At 44.1% G+C, this 27,553-nt stretch overlaps 1 protein-coding gene across 2 annotated transcripts in view; it reads left to right on the top strand.

Moving 5' to 3' along the window:
- The window catches only part of Dock1 (dedicator of cytokinesis 1), a 485,241-nt gene that overhangs the window by 149,250 nt on the left and 308,438 nt on the right, over nt 1-27,553 (top strand). For both annotated transcript variants that reach the window (XM_041666110.1, XM_041666109.1), the window contains exons 24-25: nt 22,005-22,075; nt 24,823-24,929. In XM_041666110.1, the coding sequence (XP_041522044.1) occupies nt 22,005-22,075; nt 24,823-24,929 (178 nt within the window). The remainder of the gene's footprint in view (nt 1-22,004; nt 22,076-24,822; nt 24,930-27,553) is intronic.

The following is a 27,553-nucleotide window of genomic DNA, read 5'->3' as shown; positions in this document are numbered from 1 at the left end:
TGTCTATGCCTAGAGCAAAGTGCTGTCTATGCCTGGGAGAAGTGGCAGAGTGTCTGGCAAGAGTGGAAGGAGCTAGAACCTTCCCCTTGGCCTGTGTTCCCCGTCTGTTACCCTCCTTGATCTACTCCCTGTAGTCCTCCCTCCCTCATCCTGTGCTCCCGTCTCAGCAAGGGCCTGGTTGCTTGTTTCCCCTTACTGTGCTTTACCAGTCTGAGCCTTCGCATTCACACATCGGGGACCCTAGAACTCTGGTCCCTTCATCTGTCCCAGTTGACTTGCTTACCAGTCTGTCAGCCTTTCCTACCTAGCACAGAATTCCCTTGTTGCTACCTATTGGTCCTAAAATACTGTCCTTTATGCTAAGTCCCTCATTCCCAGAGTCCTCAGCAAGGAACTCTTCCAATAAACCATACAGAGTAGATGTATTGGGGCGTCATTTGAATGTCACTTTGTATGTCCGAGCTCTTGGCCATTGAGCCACTTTGGCTGGTTGTAAAAATGTATCACGCACCATGAACATCTAAACGAGGGGTCAGAAGATGACTCTGGTATTGTCCCTCCCGTGGCATCCATGAAATGTTAGATGGGATAATGTCACATTCTAGGTCACTTCCTGGCTGGCTCCTTACATACTTCATCTTTGGGAGCCTTGGTGACAGTGGCACTGGAGTTGTTAGCGCTAACAAGCTAGACTCAGCCAGTCATCTTCAGTGGGCTAATTAAAAGGGATAAACCATAGCGAACAGCAGAAAAAGGAGATTTATTAAATGTGGCCACACTGGGAGGAGGAACAAAGAGACCCAGCACAAGTACAGCTTTGACAATGCCGTTTAAATTGAATAGACGGCAAGGGGTGTGCAGAACTAAGCAGTCCTGGTCAAGGTGTGATCCTGCCCATTGTATAGTCTCTGCTGTCAAGTGGTCTGCCAAGTCGTCACAACTGTGTGAAATCGCATTCTTGGAGACAAGTTCCCCCACTGATTGGCATCGAGTTTCACTCATTTCTCTTTCCCAACATGAGATTCCTGGGGAAATTCCAGCCTCTTAGGTCCATTATTTCAATAGTCTGACAGCTAAAGGGAGGGACGAAATGTCTCCTTAGACTATCTGCATCCACACCAGGATAGTCACAGCACATTCTGATTCGGGGATCCTCATCTAGTCCTGCTCCCTGTATTGTTTGCTCCTGACCTGCCCACTTTGATCTGAGAAACCCTTTGGGCTATTAAAATAGGAGTTAATCGTATAAGAAACTCACTAACTCAACTTCATAGCGAGGACGTGCGCTTCCTGTTGATAGATAATAAAACAGAGTGCAATAATTTGAATTCCGTATAATGGATGTGATTAGAAATGATTTCCCTATTTACTCATATAAAAGGCTAAATGGAGGATGATTAGTGAGTTCTGTTTAATGTTTTTTCCTAAGGTGATTTCTTAATCTCCCAAACAAATTCCTATGATGGAGAGAAGAAAAAGAAAAACCCATTAAAAGTTACTTTAAACCCTTAAGAAGCTGTTTAAGGCTTTAGAGATGAGTAATCTTTCTGTCCCTTTAGTAGATTATGGCTCTGGAGAGAAAACAAATCCTAGCCAAGAGCTATGCTGTGTATGTTAACCCAGGGTCAGCATCTGCAGGCACGTCTCTGACCACAGTATTGTGCTCCCGACACTGATCCTAAACTCAGTGGTGGGCTTTTACATTAGAAATAGCTGTAATTTTCCATATTTGACTATGTTACTCCTGAAAATTAGTATTTATAATTAATGTGTCTAAATCCTTCCAGATCCCGTTATTTAATATTGTTCTATAATTTGATGATTAAATAATGCTACTTAAAAAAACCCTTTATCCTTAAATCCTTCACCAATAATCTCTTTTCCATAATTGTGGGTATCTCATGACTTAAATTTAATTAATCCATTGTTGGTGAGAAATTGCTACACATTACAATTAAGAAGATAATATATAAAGCCACAGTGAAATACGTGTGTATTCTTTCCTGGGCTTGGGCTTATTAGGCCTCCAGACATCATATTTTATTTATCTCTGGCCATCGTTTTCTTAAGTAATGACATCTGGTTCAAAGACCCTTTGTCACATTGAACCATGAATTAAGTCTGGTTGGATTATAGAAGATTTGTCTCTAGATGAGTGGAATTGTGTTGGGTCCTTCCTCACAGTGTCTGGACACTGACCTGGTAGCCTACATGGAAAAATACCAAGTGGGTAATGCTTCCATTTCTAGCATCTGTTGTTTTCTGTGTTGGGTGCTAGTGGAATCCAGCAGAGAAGTGATCAGAGCAGTAAGACGCCATTCCTTCCCAGGAGTTAAAGTGAGAAACTGTGTTCTGGGACCAGAGCTCAAACTTTCCTGTGGTTTTGGCACACAGGAACATTCTCTCTCATGATACTCTGCCTGTCGGGCAGGGGTCACAGAGTCCAGGGAAGGTGAGAAAAGGATGGGGTTGGATGAAGGATGGGGTCTCCGCTGATGGCTGATCAGAGAGACTCCAGCTCCAGAAGACTTAGACATGTCAGAGAGAGAGATGGTACTGGCTCCTGGCAGCTGCTGATATTTCAAGACCACCTTAGCTAGACTGGTCTTTGGTGGAAAAGGAGGGAGTTTATCTCTTGCTGGCAGGTTTGCTGCACTGTAATCTGCTCTCTCTGCCTTTTACCTCTTGACTGAAAAATGTTCAACTTTCTTCTCTCCTGTCTTCCTGTTCCTCCCCTTCTCCCTCCCCTCCCTCCTTTCCCTCCTTCCCTTCTTTCTTTCTGAGACAGAACCTCCCTATGTAGCCCTGACTGTACTATAACTTGGTATGTAGACCAGGCTGACCTGGAACTTACAGAGATCCTCCTGCCTCTGGCTCCGAGGCGCAAGTGCTGGAACTAAAGGTGAGCATCACCATGCTTGGCCCCCTGTCTTCTTAAAGCAGGTGTTTTACTCCTTCCTCTCACCTGGTCTCTGCAACGGTAGGGACACTTTGGGTTTACAGTGTTTGAAGGGCAAGGAGTGGGCGGATTAATAATCCTTCTCATCTTTTGTCCCATTTTATTGTGTTGCTTTCTTGATCTTCTTTTGCCCATAGACAGTAAGTGTTCATGAGCTACCCAGTAAATATCAAGAATCAAATTACCATCTGACAAAAATGTTACATTACTAGATCGCTCTGCATCCCCCTGCATGGGCCAGGCAGTCTTGCTGCCGTAACCTTCTTTCATAGGGCAAGGGTTGGACGGGAACGGTACAAAGCTGATTTCGTCTTTAAGTCAGGACAAAGAGGCATAGTTTACCATATCTTTCATAGAAAGACAATGCAAGTCAACTCTGACTAATGGCTCTATCATTTCATTTAAGATCTTAAAGCACGAGGATCCAGTCTCTTACTAGGGAACAGATCTAAAATTTAAAGCATTAGTCTGCTATAAAATTGCATTCTTCTTTTTGTTTTTTTGTTTATGGTTTTTATTGAGCTACATATTTTTATCCACTCCCCTCCCTTCCTCTCTTCTCCCCTTTGACCTTGCGTTCTTCATATATCAACTGCATCTTCAGGTGGGCATGGTATGCTAGAGCACCCAAGGATGCATGAAGGCATTCAGGATGCTGGAGTTCAGAATTCTCCCAACTTGTGACCTCTTTTCCAGTCCCTGATCCTCTCCTTTAGATTATTTTAAACGGTTGAGAAAGCCTCTTTTTGCATGTGTTTTTGCTAGTACATGCATTTACATGCATTCATTCAACAGATAGTTCCCAGGATCTGATGGAGAGCAGATGTTTTGGGGATGCTGGGGAGGCAGAAGGGTAACAGAATCTTCATGTATGGGGAGTGGTGAGGCAAGGAGATGCATCAAAAGGATGCCTTCTCTTCCCCCACTGGCTTACCCCAGACCTCGGCAGGTCTGTACTACAGGAGATGGCTCTCCAGGTCTTATGAGCCCGATCTGGAAAAGCCCTTTGATGTCAAAGGTGACCCAACTTGGTCTTCACTCTGTAACTCCCGTATCAACAGACCCCCTACATTCCCTCAGTTAGTAGCTAGAGGTTCCCTGCAGTTCTTGGAGTCATTCAAACATTTTTCTCTATATTACCTTAAAGCAGCAACAAACTAGGGAAACGTATTTGCCGAACACTCCATGTTGATTTGGCATGATTTGAGAAGTTACCTGGCAAAATCAATAAAAAAAAGGAGCCAGGAAATGTAATGTATACTTGGCATTTTCCTGCTGGCATGCCCACAATTGTTGGATGTCATTTTAAATAAGCCTTTTAAAGGTCACATTAAAAATAGAATAATTGGCTATGTTGTACAGCTCATGAAAGATCATGAGTACGTTAACTAAGTGATAAATTTTCAAACAACCACTCTTCATTCTATAAAAATAGGTATCAGTGGCTTTGGTTAAATTGTCCCATTGTTCTTAAAAAGTGCGAGGGCGTAAGCACTCCAAATTGGTGTAAAAAATGATGACCAGAGAGATATTGGTTATAATGAAGTACTGATGTCTAAAAATTCTGACAGACTAGAACAAACACAGAGAGTTCCAGCCAGACAATATGCAGAGTCTCCGGCCTTGGAATACTCCGCCCTGAAAGGGGTGTCTGTCAAATTTTACATGGGCTCAGGGAACCCTGTGGAAGAGGAGGCAGAAAGAATGTCACAGCCAAAGAAGATGGTGGGCGCCAAGGAAACAGGCCTTTCTAAGCACAACAGGATGGATGCACACATGAGCTCACAGAGACTGAGGTAGCGTATTCAGGGCATGCCGGAGTCTACTCCAGATGCGGTTCTAGAGCTGGGAGGACAAGTGTACACCATCTCCATCCCTCACACTGAAGCTATCTACAACTGATAACCACTTGGAAATGAAAAATTAGTGTTCTCTAAGGGAGTCGTGCTGAGAAAACAAACTAAAGGTAAGCTGCGTGCTGTAGACAGCCAGCAGAAAGTGGGCCCAGCAGCATCTCTGGAGGTCCTTGCTTCAGAATTTGCATCAGGGTTGTATCTTTTTCTTCTTTTTCTGTTTTTCCCAGTTTTATCTTTACTTTTATTTTATTTTTTCTCCTTCTCTACCCCACAGGTCCTTTGCATATATATTATGACTTCTGGTTCTGTGAGATTCCTGAGTGTGTGAATGAGTGGGTATGTTTCTTGTTGCATTTTCCTGGGTTCTTTTCTGTCTGTCTGTTTTGTTCAATTCCAGCGTGTTCGTCTTGTTTTGCATTATTATATTTTATGTTATTATTATCCCTTAGAAGCCTGTTTGTTTTCTAATGAGATAAAGAAAGGGTATGGATCTAGATGGAAGGGGAAGTAGGGAGGAACTGGGAGGAGCGGGGAGGGGAACCATAATAGGATATATCGTATGAAAATATTCTGTTTTCATTGGAAGAAAACTATGTGAGATGTATGTGCAAAGCATGCAGAAGGCAGTACGCCGTAATTTCAATGTTAGCTATGATGTGCAAAGCATGCAGAAGGCAGTATGCCGTGATTTCAATGTTAGCTACGTGAGAGCTGTGTAAGTTAGTAGTGTGTTGTGTGTAGTCACTTGATTCTCATTATACAGTAGATGTGTTTCAGGTTACCAGTGTGACGTTCTTGAGACCTCCAGGGTCACTCTATGCACAGGGACAAAGCACATTTCTCTATAGCTGGGTGGATATGGTGAAAGATGTTCATAGTTGGCTGCAGAAATCTCTAGAAAGTAAAAGAAAAAGGCCAGGCTTGGAGGAAAGAAAAACACCCTCTACAGCTTCCAACTAGAGTCCTGTGTAATTAACTGCACTCCATGCTTTATTTGGGCAGATTCCTAAACTGCAAGTCTGTGTGTGTGTGACACGTGACTGCTTGCTTAGTACCAGCATTTTGAAGGCAGAGGCAGGTGGATCTCTGGGAGTCTAGGTCATCCTGGTCCACATATCAACTTCCAGGCCAACCAGTGCTGCTTAGTGAGGTCCTGTCTTAAACCAAACCAAGCCAAACAAACAAACTCCCAGTACTATATGTAATAGTTTGAAATTATTTGGTGCATGACTTTTTGTTACTTTAAAGCAGCTGCAGGAAACATCAGCTTCTCAAGTGGATGGTGAGTTCTGCTTTAGTTAGAGCACCAAGTTTCAACAATGTTCTAACATTGAATCTGAATTGACTGGGCCAAATAAATTCATGTGGAGCTCAGACTCTGATGCTCATGGGGGGCATGGAAAGTGAGAGGGAGCAGCAAGGGAGCAGGGGAGCAGGCTGCTCTGGGTAGATCTTGGAGAGAATATATAGTAGAGCTTTAGTTCCTGGAGCTCTGATGAGCTGCTCTAGGAGGTCTATGAGAATTCCCAGAGGCTAACTCTTCTAGAAACCAGTTAAGGGCTACCCTGGGGTGGGGTAGAGGAATTCTCCAGTATGAAGACAGTCGAGTAAGTCAGTTAATCAGCCTCCAGGCTGACTCACAGTAATGCCCCCTATTCCTCATCTTGCTCAAGTCTTCTGTGGGATGTGGAAGATTTGAGGTAAGCTTTGGTGAGGTCATTCTGATGAAAGGCTTGTGGCCTCACTGCTAGGAATGGCATCATCATTGAGGGCCTCCCGCAGCAATAATTAATAACTTTGGTATTAGTTGGTTACCGGCTAGGTTAATAATATCTTTGATTCCAAATGCCTATTCTGGAATATGCTGTAAATCTCATCCCGGGCTTTAGTCACGACTGTGTTTGTGCATCATTGTACTTATCAGTGTCTAGATCATCCATGATCTAGCGCCGGGGCACTTCATTTTCTCTGTTAGCCATTTCATTTCATTTTCCAATAGATTAAGTTATTTTTCCTGTCCTTGCTTTTGTGTGTGTGTGTGTGTGTGTGTGTTTTAAGTTTTCTCTGCTTTGTTGTAAATGGTCTTTTCCTAGTGCAGAGAGAAAGCCAGCACTATGATGCCAATTAATGGTGGACTTGTAAAACTTATTCCCCATTTGATTTAACTCGATGCCCAGCTAGCTGTCAACAAGTATCTCATCTGTTTCACTCTCATCTCTTCGGGCTCACGGTGACATCAGCAGACACTGAGCCTCTCAGCAATTGGTTGCTGGGTCTTTTGTCCTTTTTCTTATTATTTCACTGTTTGCCATCATCTCCGATGACATTTTCTCTTTCCTTCAGTCAGTTGTGGAAGAAGCAGTCGCATTTTTCTCAGAGCAAAATACCTTTTTGTTTTTTCCTCCAGATTGCAAAGCTAGGCTGTCGTTCCCACGCCTGCGTTAAATGTGCCTATCACTAGTTATTAAATGCTATTAGACCGACTCATGGTCACCTTTCCAGCAGAGACCTCAATATTCCTTTGCAGTCTGCTCCAGCTTATGTCTCTCTGTGCAATCTTGTTTGGGTTGAAGTTAATCTCTCACTTCTATTATTGCTCTGAAAATAACAATGATTATGGCGATTTCTGAGTAACTTGTCATTTGTTTGAAGTGTATAGATGAATAGCAACGTGGAAAGATGTATTCTTTTTCTTTTACTGTTATCCAGAACAGAGAGCTCGAATTCATATATAGTGGGCTGTGGAAGTGGCTAGTGGGTGAGAGTGTAACACAGCATAAAGACCTGGGTTCAGGTCCCCAGAATACAGTCATGGCAGTGTACTTTCCTAACTCTAACACTGGGAATGGGGGCAAGTCCAGAGACAGAGACAGGCAGATCCTAGGGGCTTGCTGGACAGGCAGACAAACACCATGTTCAGTCAGAGATACTGACTCAGACAATAAAGTGGAGAATGATTGGGGTGAATTCCAGGCCCCAACTTCTGGGCTCTACGCATTCATTCATGGGTATACACATTCCTGCCTTGTGTATACACACGTTTGTACCACCCCACTATTAATTATGAATTAATTAGGAATCAATTAATTATGAAGTAATAATGAATACACAAATGCATTCACATGCGTTGAGTTTTCCGTGTTTCTCATGTTTAATGGTTCTGCATGCCAGAGGCATCTGGCCTGAAAGAAACTTAGAATCCTGTCACCCCTAAACTCTGAGCCCTCCAATACCTGATAGTCTAGTTATCCAGCGCTTTTTCTGGGGGATTCCTTTTTTCTGCTTCCTGAGTGCCAGGATTATAAGTGGCTCCCATGCCTACCTGCTTTTTATTGTGGATTCTAGGAATCCAAACTCTGATCCTTATCTGTGTACTAAGTGGTTTATCCAATGAATCATTTCCCTTGCCTCTGAATACGTCTTTTTTTAGTTATTAATTTGGGTGTAATTGTTTTATTCAAAATGTTTGGGGCTCAAATTGTAGCTTAATTGAAAAGGATATAGAAATGTGTTAGCTTATGGAAGGGGAGGGTGGTCTGAGATGGGCACTTTTGCATAGTGACTAGGGTTTGGGACACGGGGTAGCTCTCCATCCTAGTTTCCTTGGATTCCTACCATGTTGGTGCCATGGTGGGTTGATAATTAGTGGTGACATTAGCGCTGGATGCTCAGGAGACACAGCTGATTCGGGATGCCAGGCAGCAGCATTGGAACGCATTAGCCAGATGAACAAACTCAGCTCCATTTCCAAGATCCTTTGAGTCATGCAGCTATGTCTGAGATGTGTCTGTCACTGTTGGAGACCATTATGTGTGTCAGTCCCAAGCTGTCTAGATGTAGGTTGTGGGTCAGAGTCAGTGCGTTAGAAGCTGGGAGCAGGATGTTCTCATACCCTCCAGTTTATGTGGGCTTTTTTGGTTGTTGTTATTTTTGTTTTTCAATTATGATGAAAGCAACAGACAGGGTAGAGATGGGTACCTAGCCTGGCCTTGGAAGAATGATCTGGAGGCTCCGTTGCCTTCTTGCTTTCATCTCCTCTGCCCTCTGACACATACTGTGTTCCATTTTCCTGGATTTTTCAGGTAGAAAGGAGACCCAAGAGTAATATGCTGTGCTCCCCCTCCGTTCACTGTTTTCAAAACTGCTTCACTGAGGTTCAGGCCTCAGTGGTTATGGGCCAGGACCAGTTTCCCCCTCCATTCACCTCTGAATTTCAAGTGTGTTTTAGATAGTCAGTTCCCATCACTTGGAAGTCAAGCTTTGCTTCCTGGAAGCTGTCTAGACAGGTACCCAATTTGCACCAATCAGCAGGCCTTCTCACACGATTGCTCTCCTTTTTCCAAGCTCTCCCTAACATGACTGAGCTGGTAGAGAGTTTAAAATGAAAGAAAGAAAAAGAGGGAGAGAGGGAGAGGGAGAGGGGGGTGAGAGAGAGAGAGAGAGAGAGAGAGAAGCAAGCAGGAAAAGTTGAAAATTTCAATAATGTAGTTCAGATTTGGCCCTGCTAAATCACACTAATTCCTCTGTTTAGCATGCCTTGATTACTGGCAAGCAGATCAACAGAGGCTAAGGAGTGAGTGTCCAGGGACATTTGCCCTTTCTGCTCTGGTTGGCCCATTGGTCTTCCTCGCTTTGCTTTGGCTCTGCCTCTTGTCATGGGTTTTTGTACCTGCCATCTGCGAAGCCTGCCTGCTCTTCTGGGCCACTGTGGCTTTGGCCTGAGTCACTGAGTCATGTTGGCTTCTTCATGCTCTACCCTTGACTCTTCCAGTTTCCCTTCTGCATGGCACTGGGGACAAGGACCATGTGTAGGTCCCAGCTTTCTGTCTGGTAGAGTTAGAAAGTTGTGGGGGAGACAGGGAAGTGACGTATGCTCACTTAGCCAGGGCCAGGGCCAGGTACAGAGAAAGAAATCCTTGTGGCCTGAGCTGACCAACTCTGGTGTCTGTTGGCTCTGGACTTGGCTGTGGACCTGTGTGCTGTGGGGACCTGGATGTGACACAGCCACATGAATCAGGAAGTTACCGGTGTACGCGCACGTGTGTGTGTATGTGTGTGTGTGCACACGTGTGTCTGTGTATGCACACGCGTGTGTTGTTGTGTACTCATTCTTGTTCAAGCTTTTTAATGGTCAGTGTCCCAAGATGCCGAAAACATTCCCACATAGTTAAGAGCCCCTCTCCCAATGGTCAGTATTCTCAAAAGTAGTGTAACCTTTGGATTTTAAGTGTGGGAACATGATGTAGGTTCAGTGAGAAACATTCATAAATTTTTTGTATATTAGATTTTGGTAGCACTCAGTGATAGACTGATATATTTAGGACAGGAAACTCTGGCAGCCCCACTGACAATAGGGCTTGAATACCCCCAAGCATCAGAGGAGAGATGAGGGATGCTGTCAGGAAGGGCAGGACCTGAGACTGCAGTAGCTTGATGACCAAGGAAAGAGGTGAGAAACTCAAGCTGTAGGCAGTCTAATAGGATTTTCTCCAGCATTCTGTTTGTGTAGGTTCTGTTCATGGCCCCACACAGCTCCTGCTCTCCTCTGAAGGCTGCAGGCTCCTGTCTATTCCCTGTCAACCCACTGGGTCCAGCCACCTGCCCTGTTTCCAGTGGGTAGCCCTGAGCAGGCGTGTCCTTTCTACTTTTATTTATGAAGATTTTCTGATATTTGTGAAGTCCTCCAGAACCACAACTCTGAAGTCTGAAAGGAGACTCTGTATACTTATATATATTTTAGCTCAAAAATCTACAAATGGAATCATTTTAATATGCGTTTTTCTCCAGAAATATGTAAATTAATAATTACTTCATACATTATTCAAGAAAAACTTATTTTGTATCACCGATAGCTCTTATAATCTTATATAAAGATATGCTAATGAATTTAATTAAAATAATTATGCTGAATAATGTGGCTGAACTTTACCCTAAAATAGTTTCTATTAATCGTCATCAGTAGTCATATTTTTAGGCAGAGAGAGACACTCACAGCATTAAACTGAAGCTGGGTAGAACGTGCATTTTTTGGTTTTGTTTTACAGTTTGTATTAAGTTAGCATTCTCATGAGAGGCATGACAATGAAATTATGTGAACTATAAAATTTATTTAATTTTTTTTTAACCTCAACTGTTTTACTGATGAGAAAACTTTTAAAAGTGTCTGCTGCCCTTTTGTGGGCTTTTTAATGAGTTCCCCGTTTTTCCCTCCAAAACTTTAGTTTCTATGTGTTCCTTGTCCATTTGGTTCCCTTTTGATCTCATTTACCTTCTTCAGGGTTTTGACTGCTGAATGTTCTGAATTCCTGATTACTTGGATATTAAGAGATGAACCCAATTTTAGGAAGGACACTTGGCAGCCTGACTGTCTCCTCGTAAAAGTGGAAATAGCTTTTCCTGCAGCCTGGTCCTTTGTCTTAACAGTATATCACTTGCTGCCTGTCCTCTGCCCTCAGTGGTGGATCAATGCACGTTTTCTCCCTCCCTCCCTCCCTCCCTCCCTCCCTCCCTCCCTCCCTCCCTCTCCCCCTCCCCCTCCCTCCCTCTCCCTGTGTGCATGTGTGCGTGCATATGAATACACCTGTGTATGCAGGTATATGAAAAGTCAGCCTCAAGTTTCCTTCTACCAGGCATACCCACCTTGTCTTTTCATTGCAGCAGGGTCTCTCACTGGCCTGGAGCAAGGCACATTGACTATCAATCCCCAGGGATCTGCTTGTCTTCACCTCTCCAGTGCTGAGATTAGTTAGAAGCACCACACCATGATGCCCAGCTTTTCTTTATGATGTGAGTTCTGGAGATCGAACTCTTATCCTTGTGTTTGTACAAAACAAAACAAAAACCATACACACTTTACCAACTGGGCCATCTTCCAAGTCCTCATTGCACTTGCTTGTGTGTGAAGCCTCAAGTATGTGTTCTGTTCTCGGTATCCACCTAGGTCAGTGGTCCTGCACCCCTGTATTCAAGTGTATTCATCACTGGACCTCTCCATTAGGATGGACAGATAAAAGCTCCATCCCATTTAAAGAGAACGGCAAGCCTGGCTCGAATCTGCTGCGGTGCTTGTTTAGCTGTATTGCAAAGCAAATAGAAGGAAATAACTGACCTAAAAAAATCGACATTCAATGTAAGTTCCTCTCTGACTTAATGAATAGGAGATGAGTAAACAGAACCCCAATCAGTGAGCTTGTCTGAATTCCTGCAGAGCGCTTTTTTGTTCTTTGATAGAGCAGGGCATAGAATAAATGGTCCATGGTACCCAGGGCAGGTCAGAGGGTAAGTGGTCCATGGTACCCAGACTCATTGGATGGATTGACAGAGATACCCCACTCCCCTCAGTCTCTTTTTCGAAACATCCCAAAGGCCTGTTCACCAACACACTTCCCCAATCCATTGTCCTAGAAATGGGTGAGTGATCTCCCACTGTGCAAGGTACTACTGTGCCGAGGCCACTATTGAGAGGAGATTGTCACATTCTGAGCAGGCTCTTCTCTGTGTGAGTAAAAGCCTTCACTGAGTTTCCTATGATACTAGAAATAAACAAATCAGAAGGAATTGCAAATCCCTTCATTGCTAGCAAAGAACTCGGATGGACTTGTTCTAAGATTTCCAGGGAGTTCAGACTCGGAGTGAAGAGCTCTGCAGTCAGGCTGCTTTCTGAATTTCATATTTGCCGCATCTGCATGCTGTCCGGTGGCCACCGTGCTGGTGGAACTGGCCGGAGTCTGTTGTGCACTGGACACCCATTGGCATCCTGGGGCAAGCTTATCTGCTCCTGGCCTTTCTTTCTTCCAATGTCCCCTGGAGTCAGGTCCTATTAACCCCAGCCACTAGTTACTACTTGGTAGTATGCTCACATTGCAGATGGTGGATTGTGCTCTTATCCCTAATACTAGGCTGGAGCGCTGCCCTCCGTCTCCCTGCACGGTCTCTGTCCACTCTACTGGGATCACCTGTGAACATTCACCTTTTTTTCTATGGGTGCCTCTTTAGATAAGATTGTGCCCAGTGTCATCTGCCCACAGTGCCATGCCCATGCCAGTGTGCTGTGTCTTGGCTTTTTCCTGAAGCAGCAGTTCTTCCAGCTGTCCAAGACCTGCCCCCAGAGCGATGCCTGCACTCTGTAGAGACTTCCAGCTGCCCAAGACCTGCCCTCAGAGCGGTGACCACACTCTGTAGAGACTGATGCCTCTGACAAGCTCAGACCAAGTCTCTAGCACTGCAAACTCTGGGCACCCCTGGTATTTATTGGGAAGAGGACACACAAGATGTGTTCCTAAACCAGGTGGTTCACACTGGCCCCGGGGGTAAGTCAGGGAGGCAGGAAAGCAGAGCTGCCAACTTTGGGAACGTAAGATGTGGTGGTTTTCTCTCTTAACTGAGGGTGTCAACAGGGATGAATGCTAGTGGGGAGGCAAGTGTTGTTTCAGGGCCCAGTGACGACTGCTCCAGGCTCACATTCTTCTGGGAGCCCTGCTGGTTGGCATTGTCTCATGGTCTTTGAGAATGGAGAATGGAGGACATTATTTTCCCAGGGGATTTGAGCAAGCCAACTTTGGGTTACTGCCCTTAAGAATGGCTCTAGGTATTTAATTCGACATTGGAGGGATTGGAATCTAAACTAAGGGTGGAGGCTAAGCACATTAACTGAGGTGGGGGTTTGTCATGTGAGTGGGTGTAGTGCATGGATGCATACCAGAAACCAAAGGGGATGTGCATTTTTCTGAAGTGGGTTCTTCAAGTAGGCTGGAGCCCAGGAGCCTGAGGCAATGCTAACCAGTTTGCCCTTATCCCCAGAGCAGAAGATGTCACTATTTATCTGTATCTACATCAATATCTATATCATCCATCTATCTATATGTATTTATCTATCTCATATATATGAGATATATATGTGTATATATTGGGCACACACACACATAAGGGTCCTTGGAGGGCTCCTCTGCTTTCCCAGTGAAAAATGAGCATGAGGGGTCAACGCAGAGGTAGAGGTCAGCTAGAAGGTTGAATCGTTGGATGGGATATCTACAGAAGGGAGAAGGTGACAGGGTCAGGGCAAGTTTAGTATCAGGTAGCCCTGGTTTTCAGAAGTGGGCTGTGAAGAAGGAGGATGTCTGGGCTGATATCCAAGTGCAGAGCATGCCGTCAAGGCTGTGGAGTAAGCAGGCATCCAAAGCCCAGAAGCTCTTGGGGCCGGATTGAAGCCCAAGAGAAAGGAGTAGTGCATTATCAGAGGTGGAAGGCGGTGAGAGCTCAGGTCCCACAGGTAGAGGGACCCCCACATGTAAGAGGGTACAGGAAATAGGTTGCCACTTAGAACAGAGTGACTGCAGTGTTCTGAGAATGGTCACATAAGTAGAGGACTCAATTCACAGCAGTTCAGATTTGCGGTCTAACTCTCTTCCCAAGCCGTTTTTCTTGTATGCTAGGAGGTCTCAATGTTTAGTCTGATAAGCTGTATTCTGGTCTAATGGGCTTTGTGAGATCCGCTGGCCTCTGGTGCTCTGCTTAGTGGGTAGCTTCTGTGTGCATCCCTCAGACATCCTTGGGTGGTGAGGCCCAAGAGAACCTCACTGGGGTAGCCTGCTAGGACTTGCCATTCTGACTGTCCTGCTGAGCGATGCGCTGGGTGGCCCAAGGCTACTTGCAGAAGGTGGCCCATAAAACCCTGTCTGCTTTGTGAATGTCTGCTGTATCCTTGCAAGTGCTGTTTATGGTATTGCTGCAGGCAGGGGAATACTTTGTTGGGTTCAGAGTAAAATGCACCGAGCTTATCCACACCTTCCCCCGTGGACATCCACACACTAAATGAGATACTTTAAAAGACCCAGCAGCCAGCCTTTGCAGATGCTCATTATTAAATGTCACCATAAATACTTTCTAGTTTTCCAGACCAAGTCTGCAGTAGTTGAAGCAGAACATTTGAAACCAGAAAGAAATGATTTCTATTTAGGACTTTTTTTTTTCCCCTCAGTAGCAGCTCGGGGTTACTAATTGAAAACCCTGGATCCGTTTGGTGTTGCAAGACAGTGCTAATGCCTACAAAGACCAGTGGGTGCCTAAATGTAGAGGGGGGGGGAGTTAGGAGGTAAGTTGCTCACCAACCTTGTGCATTCTCATGGTTGCAAACACATAGGCATGACTTATGTGTGGAGGTCAGAGGGCAGCCTCAGTGTTATTCCTCAGGTTGCCTTTTGCTTTTTATTTGAGACAAGAGTTCTAGATAGTTTGGAACTTCCTCAGGTAGACTAGGCTAGCTAGCTAGTAAGGTTCTGGGGCGGGGGGGTGGGGGTCAAGCGGTTTCCACCTCCCAAACTCATCATTGCTGGGATTGTAGGCCCTCTGCTAAACTTGGCCTTTTACCCACACTCCCAGGGCCTGTCTTTACCTTATTAATCCTTGTAAAAGTTATGGGGACCAAATATGGCGGCTTCAGCAAACCAGCCATGGAGCCAGCCAGACAACACCAGTCCTTACCACTGTGACTCCTGGCAGACAGCTCTGGGCCTCTCACTCTTCCTCTTTTCCATCTGTGCCAATGTGCTCAGGGGCGCCTCCAGAGGTAGTGACCATTTAGTGTATCATTTGGGTCAGTATGCTCACGTGGTGTAGGTTAAGATGCTTGTCATATGACTTGAAGCTGGTTGCGGAGGGCAGGTGCATTCTCAGCTGCCCCTCTGCCCCAATATACTGTCATGCTAAATATGGGCATATATCCATTTAATACATTTCTAATGTGTTTTTTATTTTTTGAGACAGAGTTTCTTTGTGTATCATCTCTAATGGTTTTGAAAAGTAAGGCCAAAAGCTCATCATAGGTTAGGCTGGGCCTTTGTAAGGGTCTCAATTTTTCTGCTTTTTTTTTCCCGGCCTTTATGGGGTGGGGTTTCTATTTTTCTGCCAACTGACTTCTCTCATAGACAGTTCTGGCACTTTTCACAAAGCCTAAAATACAGGCACATAAAAGAGAGCCAAGCCCCTGTGACTTTCTTCCACCTTCTTTGGCAGAAGCGTCTCCTGGACTTTCACGTGCTCCATGATATTTTGACATTTCCGAATGTTTAAAAGGCAGTCATAGTCTGTGTGGCCTTCTAGGCCCCTCTGTCTTAGCCCAGTGCATCTGAGATTCCCCTGCATGTGTGTGACTGTGGTTTCTTATTTTCAATGCTGCGGAGTACTTCATTGTAAGGATTCATCTCTTGGGGGACTTTTTGGTTACGTCTTGTTTTTTATTGATAACCAGTAAGGCCGCTGTGCATGATCACATGCAGGGTTTCTGTATTCTAACACCTAGGCATGCACTTGATGGGTGGATTCTTTCTGTCTCACTGCGACAAACTGCCAAGATTGTTTCTAGCATTGTTTCACTGTTTTTGCACCTTGACTTGTAGCACGGGCATGCAGTGTGTTGCTGAACACTTCAGTTACCTTCTACTGGTTCAACACGATGGAGTAGTGCCTCACTGGGGGTTTACTTTATATTCTCCTGATGACTAGTGGTGTGGAGATCCTCTCTACCTTCCCATCCTCCACACACTCTACTCATCCCCTCTTCTTCTCTTACTTCCCCTTCTTCTCACCCCTTCTCCCCCCCCCCCAAGCTGACCTTGATCTTGTTTATAACCTTGAACTGCTGATCCACCTACATCAGTTTCCAGTTTCTGGGATTCCACCACCATGCCCAGCTTGTGCTAAGCATCTTCTCAAGTGTTTGTTTTTCATCTGTACATTTTCCCTCAGAGAAGTTGCCTCTTCCAATCTTTTGCACTTTTTTTTTAAGTGCAGAGTATTCTTTTCTTATCAAGTTTCTGATCCCTTTGAATGTGCTAGATATGAGGAGTCTCTGCCAGATAGGGATTCATAGCTAACTTCCCCTTGTGTATGCCTCCTGCTTTGTTATCCAGACTGTGCCTTTAGAGACGTGGCTCTTTGTTTTGAGTGTTTTCTGTTACAGTCTGTGCAGTTATTATTGTGAGAAATCTTAGCTTGGCCCGAAGTCACAAACCTCTTCTTGTGAAAGTTTCATAGTTCTGAGTTTTTTGTCTAAGGGCGACGATGCATTTAAAGTTTGCCTTTGTGTCTGTGTGGATCTGGAGTGAGTGTATTTGGAGATGCTTTTGGAGAAATGGTGCCTTTGTTACAACGCCTTTGACCGTATCCATTCAGGGAGATACTCTGCCTGTTTGGGGGAGGAAAACACCAATTCCCATTGTGTGTTCTGCTAAGTGTCATTCTGCTGTCTTCTCCATTTGATTCTGAGCCTTCCCACAGTTCCTTGAAATAATTGACATGAGTCAGATGGCGTCAGAAACAGGGCTATCTGTAGCACATGTGCTACTTAGAGTCCCAGACACAATGTGGCAGATTCAAACACGGATGTTCAGGAACTTTCCTCAGTAGGATATAGCTGAGGGGAAGGGTCTCCAGCTTCCCCCGAATTCACGTTTATTGCTAATGTTCAGTGCTCACTGAAATCAGACCAAAGTCACTAATGCCTGGATTGTCAGTTTCTTCCTCTGACACCTCTCACTTCTGGCCACATAAAACTTTGACAGAGTTAGATAAGAGATGTAAGGGTTGCTAGGGTCGCTGTGGTGGAATATGTTCCTTGGGCACATGCTCAGGTGTGCTATACTTGGGTCGTATTGTATTTTCATTAAAAATTTTTAATTACATTTATCTACCTACCTACCTATCTGTCTGTCTGTCTCTCTAGAGGGGGTGCAGGGGGTGCACACATGCCAGGGAGTATGTGTGGAAGTCAGAGTAGAACTTACAGGAGTAAGTTTTTAAGTTCTGTCCTATCATGTGGGCCCTAGGGATTGGACTCGGGTCATCAAGCTTGGTGACAAGTGCCATGATCCTGCTAAGCCATTTTTCCAACCCTCTTCTGCTTTGAACTTTTGGAGAAAACTTCGTACTGATTTCCATTCAGTTTTACAATCCTCTCAGCAGTGCTTTCTCTGCATCCTCACCAACATTGCCTCTTTTCTTGATGGCAGCCATGCTGACTGGGGTGAGGCGAAACTCAGAGTAGTTTTAATTTTCATTTCTGTCATGACTAAAGATGTTGAACATTTAAAAAAAATACATATTGGGCATTCATTTATCTTCTTTTGAAAACAATCTTTTCATTCATTAGCCCATTTGTTGACTGGCAGTTTTGTTGATTGGCAGTTTTTTGTTTGTTTAATTTATCACAATAACAAGGAAATGGAACCAGCCATCAACTGATGAATGGATAATGAAATGGTGGTGGTTTATATACCCAGTTGAATTTTATTCAGTAGTAGAGAAAAATAAAATCTTGAGTGTTGTCAGAAAATGAATAGATCCAAAAAATATATTAAGTGAAGTGACCCAGAATCAAAACCACAAATATTAAATATTCTCTCCCTATGGGAATTCCTCCAGCCTTGTGTGTATGTGTGTGTGTGTGTGTGTGTGTGTGTGTGTGTGTGTTTGTGTGTGTAGGATTGAGTGTGGACAGACGTATGCTATGAAACCACTTAGGAAACCGGAGAAAAACAGAATGAGGAGGTTTTGCGCCAGTGGTAGAAATAGATGAAGAAGGCCATGGGGTCAGAAGAATGGGGATCAGTCCGGGGGATAGCAGAGAAATAGATGAAGAAGGCCATGGGGTCAGAAGAATGGGGATCAGTCTGGGGGATAGCAGAGAAACAGATGAAGAAGGCCATGGGGTCAGAAGAATGGGGATCAGTCCGGGGGATAGCAGAGAAATAGGGAAGATAAGTAATAAAAATAAATTTTGTTTGAAAATGCTGCAATAAAACTTAATAATGTGTATACTAATTTAAAATTTTAAATAATAGCCATGAGTGGGCAGGTCTTAGCAGGGTGAATGTGATCTCTGCTCTTCCTCTCTGAGGTGCTGGACTTCAGGACAGGTGATAGACTCTGCTCTTACTCTGTGAGGTACTGGGCTTTTGGGACAGGGCTTCTTAACTTCTTTGTGCTTTGTGCCTCCCTTTCACCTGAGAAATTGTCACATGACCCCATTTTGTGGGAGAATACAAGCATGCAGATCAGTCAGGTACTGAGGATACAGCCTTAAAAATTTGTTTAAAAACAACTATTGGATATAGATTGAATTTTACTACTTATCAAAGAGAAAAGCAAATATGCCCATTAATGATAGAGTTGCTTGTTTGTATATCTCAATATTCCAAAGAGAGGCTAATGAGATGCATACTGAAGAATGATAGTAGGAAAATATCACCAGTCTTTCCTTCCTGTCTGTTAAGCTGTTGTATTTCTGTAAAGGCAGAAACTATTATTATGGTAAGAATACTGTGATTCATTAACATAGATTATTCGGGATCTGAAATGGAGAATTGGGCAGGGGGGCCAGAACTCCTTGCCCACGTCTGGTGTGATAGCATGCACAGTGCGCAGTGGGCTGCGTGTGTAGAGCCAGGGCTGCAGTGAAGTCCTGAGGTGTGGCACGGGCAAACATTGCTGGCCACACCCAGGCACATTGCAGGCTTAATTTTGAACCAAGTTCTGATCCTGTATGTTCCCCAAACTTTTGACTGTGGCCTGACTTCTCAAGTCCTCCATGTTCGGGTGTAAGGACCCAGACAGAGTGACTACCTATAGATTAGAAGCTGGAAGACACAGAAGTGAAGGGCTGAGGTGACTGGAAAAGATGAAAATGGTCTTTCACGAAAAGACACAGACAGCAGAAAGACATTCTTGGAGCAGGACAGAACTGCTTCTGTGGGATCCCGCAGTGGAGTTGGTATAATGGTATTTTTCTTGGTGATTGGTGTGAGTTTGTTATCTGAGCATTGTTTCAGTTGAAGAAGACAAACATTTCTGCTCAGCTCAATTAGTTTTACAAGCAGTGCTTATTGGTGTTCATTGCAGTTACTCTTTCTCCCCTTTGGCCCTATAATGTTGTTCGTATGCGTGTTCAAAGAGCTGATCATTTGTGTGTGTGTGTGTGTGTGTGTGTGTGTGTGTGTATAGTTGATTTTTATTGAGCTCTACATTTTTCTCTGCTCCCCTCCCTGCTTCTCCCCTCCCATTCAATCCTTTCCCAAGGTCCCCATGCTCCCAATTTACTCAGGAGATCTTGTCTTTTTCTACTTCCCGTTTAGATCAGATCTATGTAAGTCTCTCTTAGTTTCCGCATTGTTGTCTAAGATCTCTGGAATTGCAGTTTGTAGGCTGGCTTTCTTTGCTTTATGTTTAAAAACAACTAATGATTGAGTATATGTGATAATTGTCTTTCTGAGTCTGGGTTACCTCACTCAAAATGATGTTTTCTCGCTCCATCCATTTTCCTGCAAAATTCAAGATGTCATTATTTTTTCCTGCTGTTCAGTACTTCATTGTGTAAATGTACCATGTTTTCGTTATCTATTCTTTGATTGAGGGGCATTCAGGTTGTTTCCAGTTTTTGGCTATGACAAACAATGCTGCTATGAACATAGTTGTGGCACAGTTGAGTATCCCTTGGATATATACCCAAAAGTGGTATTGCTGGGTCTTGAGGAAGGTTGTTTCTTAATTTTCTGAGAATTCACCACACTGATATCCAAAGGGGCTGTAGCAGCTTGACCTCCCACCAGCAATGCAGGAGTGTTCCCTTTTCCCCACAACCTCTCCAGAATAAGTTGTCATTAGTGTTTTTGATCTTGGCCATTCTTACAGGTGTTATTTTCTCTGATGACTAAGGGTGTTGAACAATTCCTTAAGTGTCTTTCAGCCATTTTAGACTCCTCTGTTGAGAGTTCTCTGTTTAGGTCTTTACTCCATTTTTTTTATTGGATTATTTGTTCTTTTGTTGACCAATTTCTTAAGTTCTTTGTGTATTTTGAAGATCAGATCTCTGTCTGATGTGGAGTTAGTGAAGATTTTTTTTCCCATTCTGTAGGCTGTCATTTTGTCTTGTTGACTGTATCCTTTGCTTTACAGAAGCTATTCAGTTTCAGGAGGTCCCATTTATTAATTGTTTCTCTCAGTGTCTGTGCTACTGGGGTTATATTTAGAAAATGTTCTCCTGTGCCAATGCGTTCAAGAGTACGTCCCAGTTTTCTTCTATGAAGTTCAGTGTGGTTGACTTTATGTTGAGGTCTTTGATCCATTTGGACTTGAATTTTGTGCATGCTGATAGATATGGGTCTATTTTCATTCTTCTACATGTTGATATCCAGTTATGCCAGTACCATTTGTTGATTATGCTTTCTTTTTTACATTTGATATTTTTTGCTTCTTTGTCAAAAATCAGGTGTTCGAAAGTGTATGGATTAATATTCGGGTCTTCTATTCAATTCCATTGGTTCTCCTGACTGTTTTTATCCCAATATCAGGCTGTTTTCAGTACTGTAACTCTGTAGTAGAGTTTGAAGTCAGAGATTGTGATACCTCCAGAAATTCTTTTATTGTACAGGATTATTTTGGCTCTTCTGAGTTTTTAGCTTTTCCATATGAAGTTGAGTGCCATTCTTTAGAGGACTGTGAAAAATTTTTCTTGGATTTTAATGGGCATTGCATTGAATCTACTGGTAAGATTGCCATTTTTACTATGTTAATTCTATGTGGGAAATTTTTCCATTTTCTTTTCTTTCTTTCTTTTTTTTTTTTTTTTTTTTTTTTGGTTTTTCGAGACAGGGTTTTTCTGTGGCTTTGGAGCCTGTCCTGGAACTAGCTCTGTAGACCAGGCTGGTCTCGAACTCACAGAGATCCTCCTGCCTCTGCCTCCCAAGTGCTGGGATTAAAGGCGTGCGCCACAATCGCCCGGCGATTTTTCCATTATCTAGTGTCTTCTTCAATTTCTTTCTTCAAAGATTTAAAGTTCTTGTCATACAAGTCTTCCATTTGTTTTGTTAGAGTTGCTCCGAGATATTTTATGTTATTTGTGGCTACTGCAAAGGGTGATGTTTCTCTGATTTCTTTTTCAGCCTATTAATCATCTATATAAAGAGGAATACTTTTTTTTTTAGTTAATCTTTTTTTTTTTTTAAAAGCATGTGGACACAAAACAAATGCCCACTTTGGGGGGATAAATGGTTATTTTGTTCATTTTTTGTTGTGGCTAAGCCTCATTTGGAATCCATCTTTTCCTCTCAGTTTTTCTGTGGAACTTTATCAGAATTACAATATTATATTAAGATTTGTCTGCCTTAATTCTGCTCACCCTCCCTCTTTCTGGTTTGCAGGGGGCAGCACTGAAGTACTTGCCCACGATCGTCAATGATGTGAAGTTGGTGTTTGATCCCAAGGAGCTCAGGTAACTGTCCTGGAAACAGACGTTTGTCATGTGCAGCTTTCTGCCAGAGCATCGAGTCTGGAGGATGCTCTAGGTTGCCGCTTTCCTACAGAGGTCAATTCCCTGGATTATGGGACATGGATGCTGTTGATTTGCCTTTCTGTGGAGAAGGCTTTACCTGACAGCAGGCACTATTTTGTTCTTCTTGTTTTTGGAGAATGGTTCACAGTACAATGTGACTGTGACCCAATATTGTCTTAGTTTGCCTATTTGTTCCTGTGATTAAAAAAAAAAACCCTGATGAAAACAACATGAGAGATAAAGTGTTCACTCTGGCTCATAGATCAGGGTACACCCTGTCATGGCAGGGAAGTCAGGGCAGCAGGAACTATAGGTGTTGTGGCCCTCAATGTGGGGCTCACCACATGTTGCCCTCAACATGGAGCCATGACTGACCTTTGAGGCTGGGCATGTTACATCCACAGCCAAAAAGCAGAAGGCAAGGAATGCATGCTCGTGCTAGTTTGCTTTCCTATCTTGATACAGTCCAGGATCCCCTTCCCAGGCAATTGTCCCACCCACAGTTAGACCAGTCTTCCCACTTTTCACGTCTGTTAGTGTCACTAGAATAAATCCTATAAGCATTCTCAGAGACCATGACATAGGTCATTCTAGCTCCTGTCCAGCTGACAGTTAACACTAACCAACACACCCTAAATTTCCCTCTCTCTCTCTCTCTCTCTCTCTCTCTCTCTCTCTCTCTCTTTCTCTCTCTCATTTCTTATATGGGACCTTTCTTTTCTTGGTAGCACTGCTTTATTATACCACGGCACTTTCTCTCCCTGGATCCTCCTGAATCAGTCTAAGTATTGGGCTCTGAGCCACAGGCATCAGGGTCAAAGTTGCCATCTACTATGGTGATGATGACGGTGATGATGATGGTGGTGGTCAGAAGTTGCTGTGTATGATGATGACAATGAGGAGGAGGATTATGATGATGGTGATGATGAACCGTCTGAGGAGATGGTCACTGGTCATTCAGAGTGGAATATTAGTCTAGGGACCAGATTTCCCTTCTTGGTATATGCCCCCTTTCAGTGTTCTATGCTCTGTAATCTACGGATTGCATGGCTTTCTGTCAAGTGCTTTGATGGGCGTTTAGCCTTTGATCCCACGTGCGAGCCCAGCAGCCCAGTACATCTCTGCTTTATGTTTGTTTGAGGTTTGACACAATGAACTATGTGCAGGAAATGGCACCATTTCTGCTAACCAGACCCTCCAAATATCCATGAGAGGACATTTGTCCCTGAGGGGCCATTTTTCCTTCACTTTATATCCACCCGAAGCCATTAATGTCTTGAAATTGAAGGACAAGGGGCTCTTGGACAGCACTCTCTATGATTTGCCTGAGATTTAGAGTCCATCAGGGACACACTTATTTTCTGCTTCCAGGACCCTGACAGTTGGGTTCTAGCTTAGCAGGCTCCTTATGATGAAAGAGAAACCTTTGTGACCCAGGTTTGTCCAGTCTCCAAAGTCCTTTTCTTGGAGGGTGGTTTTTAAGGGTGGCCCCTGGACCAGCAGCACCCATGGCCCCTGTACTTGGCCCTGAGCTCTTCCTGAATCTTCTTAGTTAGACATGGCTGCCTAGTGCCTGGCTTCCATTAGCCCTCAAGGGATTCCAGTAGATACTTGTGATGCCCAGGGGTGGAGACAGTGAGAGGAAATGGAGAAGCTTGTCTGGTAGAATCCAGAACCATAGCCAGGCCTGTCCTTGTCAGCCAGTGGAGGGACATCATTCCTGCTTGTGATGGACAGTTTTACCATTTGCTTGGAGCTCTGAGGAAGACCTGTTTCCCCTGGCTCACCTCCCTTCATCCTCTACTCAGTGCCTACACGTGCCTCATTATTAATGTGTTCTATACCAATTTTACAAACGATACTAAAATCACACACATGCATGCTTCAGGTAAGCATTGTTTCTTCACGGTCAGCTTCTGAAATTAAGGTATCTTGTTTTCTTGATCTAATGTCTTCTTCTCCACAGCAATTAGGAGTCACTTTCATGGCATACCACCCCGTGCTGGCCCATCATTTATTTTGGCTACAACATACACCTGCTAGGTACTCTTTCATACAGAAGAGACCTCACACCATCAGTCAGACTCTGTGGCAGTGCAGAGCACTGGCTTGATATGACCCTGGATTAGTTTCTCCTTGGTAACTAAGCTGGCTAGTGGCTCAGAATCAATGCCAACTTAGTCTTTTTGATTACAGAGAACATGCCCCTAACTGATTGTGTCCAGGTTTTCACCATTGTCGAATATGATAAGATATTTGGGCAGTTTCTTTTTTTCTGAGTACTATAAATAATGCCACTTTAAGTCATGTACAAGTTTTGTATATATGTGTACATTGTACATTATATAATATACAACATATGGTAATGTGTTTTTACATTTTCAGGAAATTCTCAAGTGTCCATACCCCTTTCCTTTCCTACCAATATAGCCTGAGGATCTAATTTCTTTACATCCTTACCAGCACTTAGCACTGTATGTAATTTGAATAGTAGCCACCCAGGGCTTTAAAACATAGATTCCCAGGGTAAGATTCGGGCCTAGATTTTGTTAAGGCCTTTGTCAAGCTTGGTCTTGACATTTCGGGGCCATTCTCTATCCTGATGAATCTGCACCACCTCGGGGACAGCATGGGGTGCTGGGGCTGGTTATGCTTCTGAACCATGTCACTTGCATTTCTCCTCATAGCAAAATGTTCACGGAATTCATCCTGAACGTTCCTGCGGGCTTGCTGACTGTCCAGAAGCTCTACTGCTTGATTGAGATTGTTCACAGTGACCTCTTCACTCAGCACGGTGAGTGGATCCCTGGGAATTCGGAAATCGTCTGGTTGTTCAGGCAGTTCTCTTAGTCAGCCCTAAGGAGGAGAGGTGGCTTGCAATTAAAAGAGCTCAGTCTTTCACTCTAGGCAGGGCTCAGCCCTTTCGAGAGAATGGCAAGTGTCACACCAGCTAGGTAATAGGCCGTTGAGAGTGGAGGTGACAACGAGTTGTAATTTGGGAGCACATCAGAGCCCTGTACAATCAGCATACATTGTAGCTCTTAAAATGCGCGATTGTCTGTCCTGGGGAGGCAATCACTTAACATCCTTGAGATGATTGCAAGGGGGAAAAATATCTAGTTTTCTTTAAATTTAGAAGTAATGGCTCTATCCTATCCTAACTTCTGGTTTTTGACAGGGTTTCCTCAAATTCTGTTCAGAGTTAGTAGGGCCGTAAAGATGCCGGCGTCCCAAGGAACCTTCTATTCCTCTTCATTAGCTTCTCCATCCTTTTGGCTAATCGTTTGCTATTTGGACAGATTGAATTAATATTTTACACCTGCCAAGCAATTTTATTGAAAGCTCAGAACCTTTGCATAATCTCTAACCGCCCTCATTTATGGGAGCCGACTTGAGGTCTACTGGGTGACAGCCTGCCTGTGTAACACAGATTTATTCTCTTCTGTTTGTGACCAGGCGTTTGGGGGCTCCATTCTTTTCCTCTCTCCCCAGGCACAGTGCTATTTCTTCTCCTTGGGCTGTGTTGGGGATGGAGCAGCCCTGGAAGGGAAGTACCCTCTGAGTTTGTCCTGCTGAACCCAACCAGAAGCTCAGTGCTCCTGTCTCAGCCCCTGTGCTGTTGTGTGCCTTGGCTGGTTTTAATTGTCTTTTCTGATTTCACTCTTAAGAATGCACTGGAATGTGTACTTGTATAGAGGGGGAAAAGAGTGTTGATCCTTTATCAGGGTAGGAATTCTCCACCCTCTCTCCCCCAAAAGGGTGAGACCAAATGTGGGTGGCTTTCTGAAGCGCCTTCCCTCTCGCTCCTCTCTGGGGCAGAATCCCTTAGTTTTATTTATAAAGTCCCTATCGTCTAAAACTGGAATCACATGCTCTCAGTTGAGCTCTTAGTTCTGTTTCCCGTCATCCAGGCTTTTAGTCAAGGTCTGGGTCTTGAATGGTGTGATTGCCTAGGTGTCTTCAAAAGCTATTAGATGCCATGGGCCCATAGAAAGCTGCTTAGAAGGTTGGGGACATTGCAAGCATGTGTCGTGGTGACGACTACTGAAGCCACAACAGATACGTCCCTGTCTCAATTTATATTTAAGTCCTGTTAGGTTCATTATTGGTGAAATGTGCCAACACCTTCCCCATATATATCTGCGTTCTCCCTTCATTAGCCCCAAGCTCCGACATATTCTACCCATAGTCCTCTGCCCCTCCCACCACTCACACAGGCACCTGGAGCCCCTCCTTTTCTTGTTGCTGAGATAAAACGCCTTAACCAAAGCAACATAGATGAGAAGCGTTTATCTTAATGATGGTTCAAGGTTCCAGTCCTCTCTGGTGGAGAGCTTGACGCAACTGGTGATGTTGTATCCATAGTGAGGAAGCAGAGATGAACCAGTCCTGAGACACAGCTCATTTTCTCCCCTTCGTGTAACCTAGGACAAGTCCAGAGAATGGTGTGGGTTTTTCCATCTCATTTAACCCAATCAACATAGTCCCCTCATAGGTGGCTTTAATTCTTGTCTCCCAGGTGCTTTTAGGTCCTGAATTTGATAGTTAACGCTTGCCATCAGACCCCTCAAGCCCTATGCCGCCCTGCCCCCATCCTTCTATGTCTCCTTTTCTATTCCTAGCATATACCACCCCACTCACACAGCACGGCTTCCCCAGGCATCAGCAATGCCATCAGTGATGTCGACCGAACAGAGGTAGCCTCCCCGTTCTTGTCTGGATTATATAATTTATCTGGGGATTTTAGGAATACTGCAGTAGGACTGTACGCCCACTGTAAGTGGTGTAAGTGTTCAAAGAGGTAAATGCTTGAACATAAACACCAAGAGAATCACAGGAGGTATTTGGAAAAAAAATAATATTGCCCCTGGCTGCAGTGAGTTGTACTAGTGGCTTCTCTGCTGGCTTTGACAGGTGTGGAGATGTGTTTGGGGAAGGACTTCCGTGTGAAGGTGTGCTGGCCTTTGTGCAGGCTCCTGGAAGGTTCCATCACAGTCAGCATGAGGCAGTCTTGTCCATAAATACCTCCTTCCTTCCTTTCTGGTTTTATTTACTTGTTTTTGGTTCGAATTGACACAGTTGATTCCATTTTGATTCTAAAAATGTTCACCTCCTCCCGGCTTTTTTTGTTTTTTCCTTCTAGAAATATTGTTGATCAATGTATTTAGAATCTGGCTATCTGTCACTGCTGGGGTGGACATCTCAGCCATATCAAGGCAAAAGTGACTAGTGATGTACAGTCAGGGTCATACTCCTATCAGCCACACTTGAGCAAGTCAGAAGCTTAGGTACCAGACTCAGTTGCGCCTTCCTTGGAATCCTTGGTTAAGTTCGGCCTGCCTATCCTGCAGGTGCTAGAGCATGGGGAATGGGCTGGGTTGCCCTTTTAGGTGATTCTACAGCATGGTGTCACACAGC

This window comes from Microtus oregoni, unplaced genomic scaffold (genome assembly GCF_018167655.1).
Source record: "Microtus oregoni isolate MIOR12 unplaced genomic scaffold, Mior012 000016F_ref0000370, whole genome shotgun sequence".
Taxonomy (NCBI): Eukaryota; Metazoa; Chordata; class Mammalia; order Rodentia; family Cricetidae; genus Microtus; species Microtus oregoni.
Note: the sequence above shows the minus strand (reverse complement) of the source record. Positions and strands in the feature narration are given on the sequence as shown.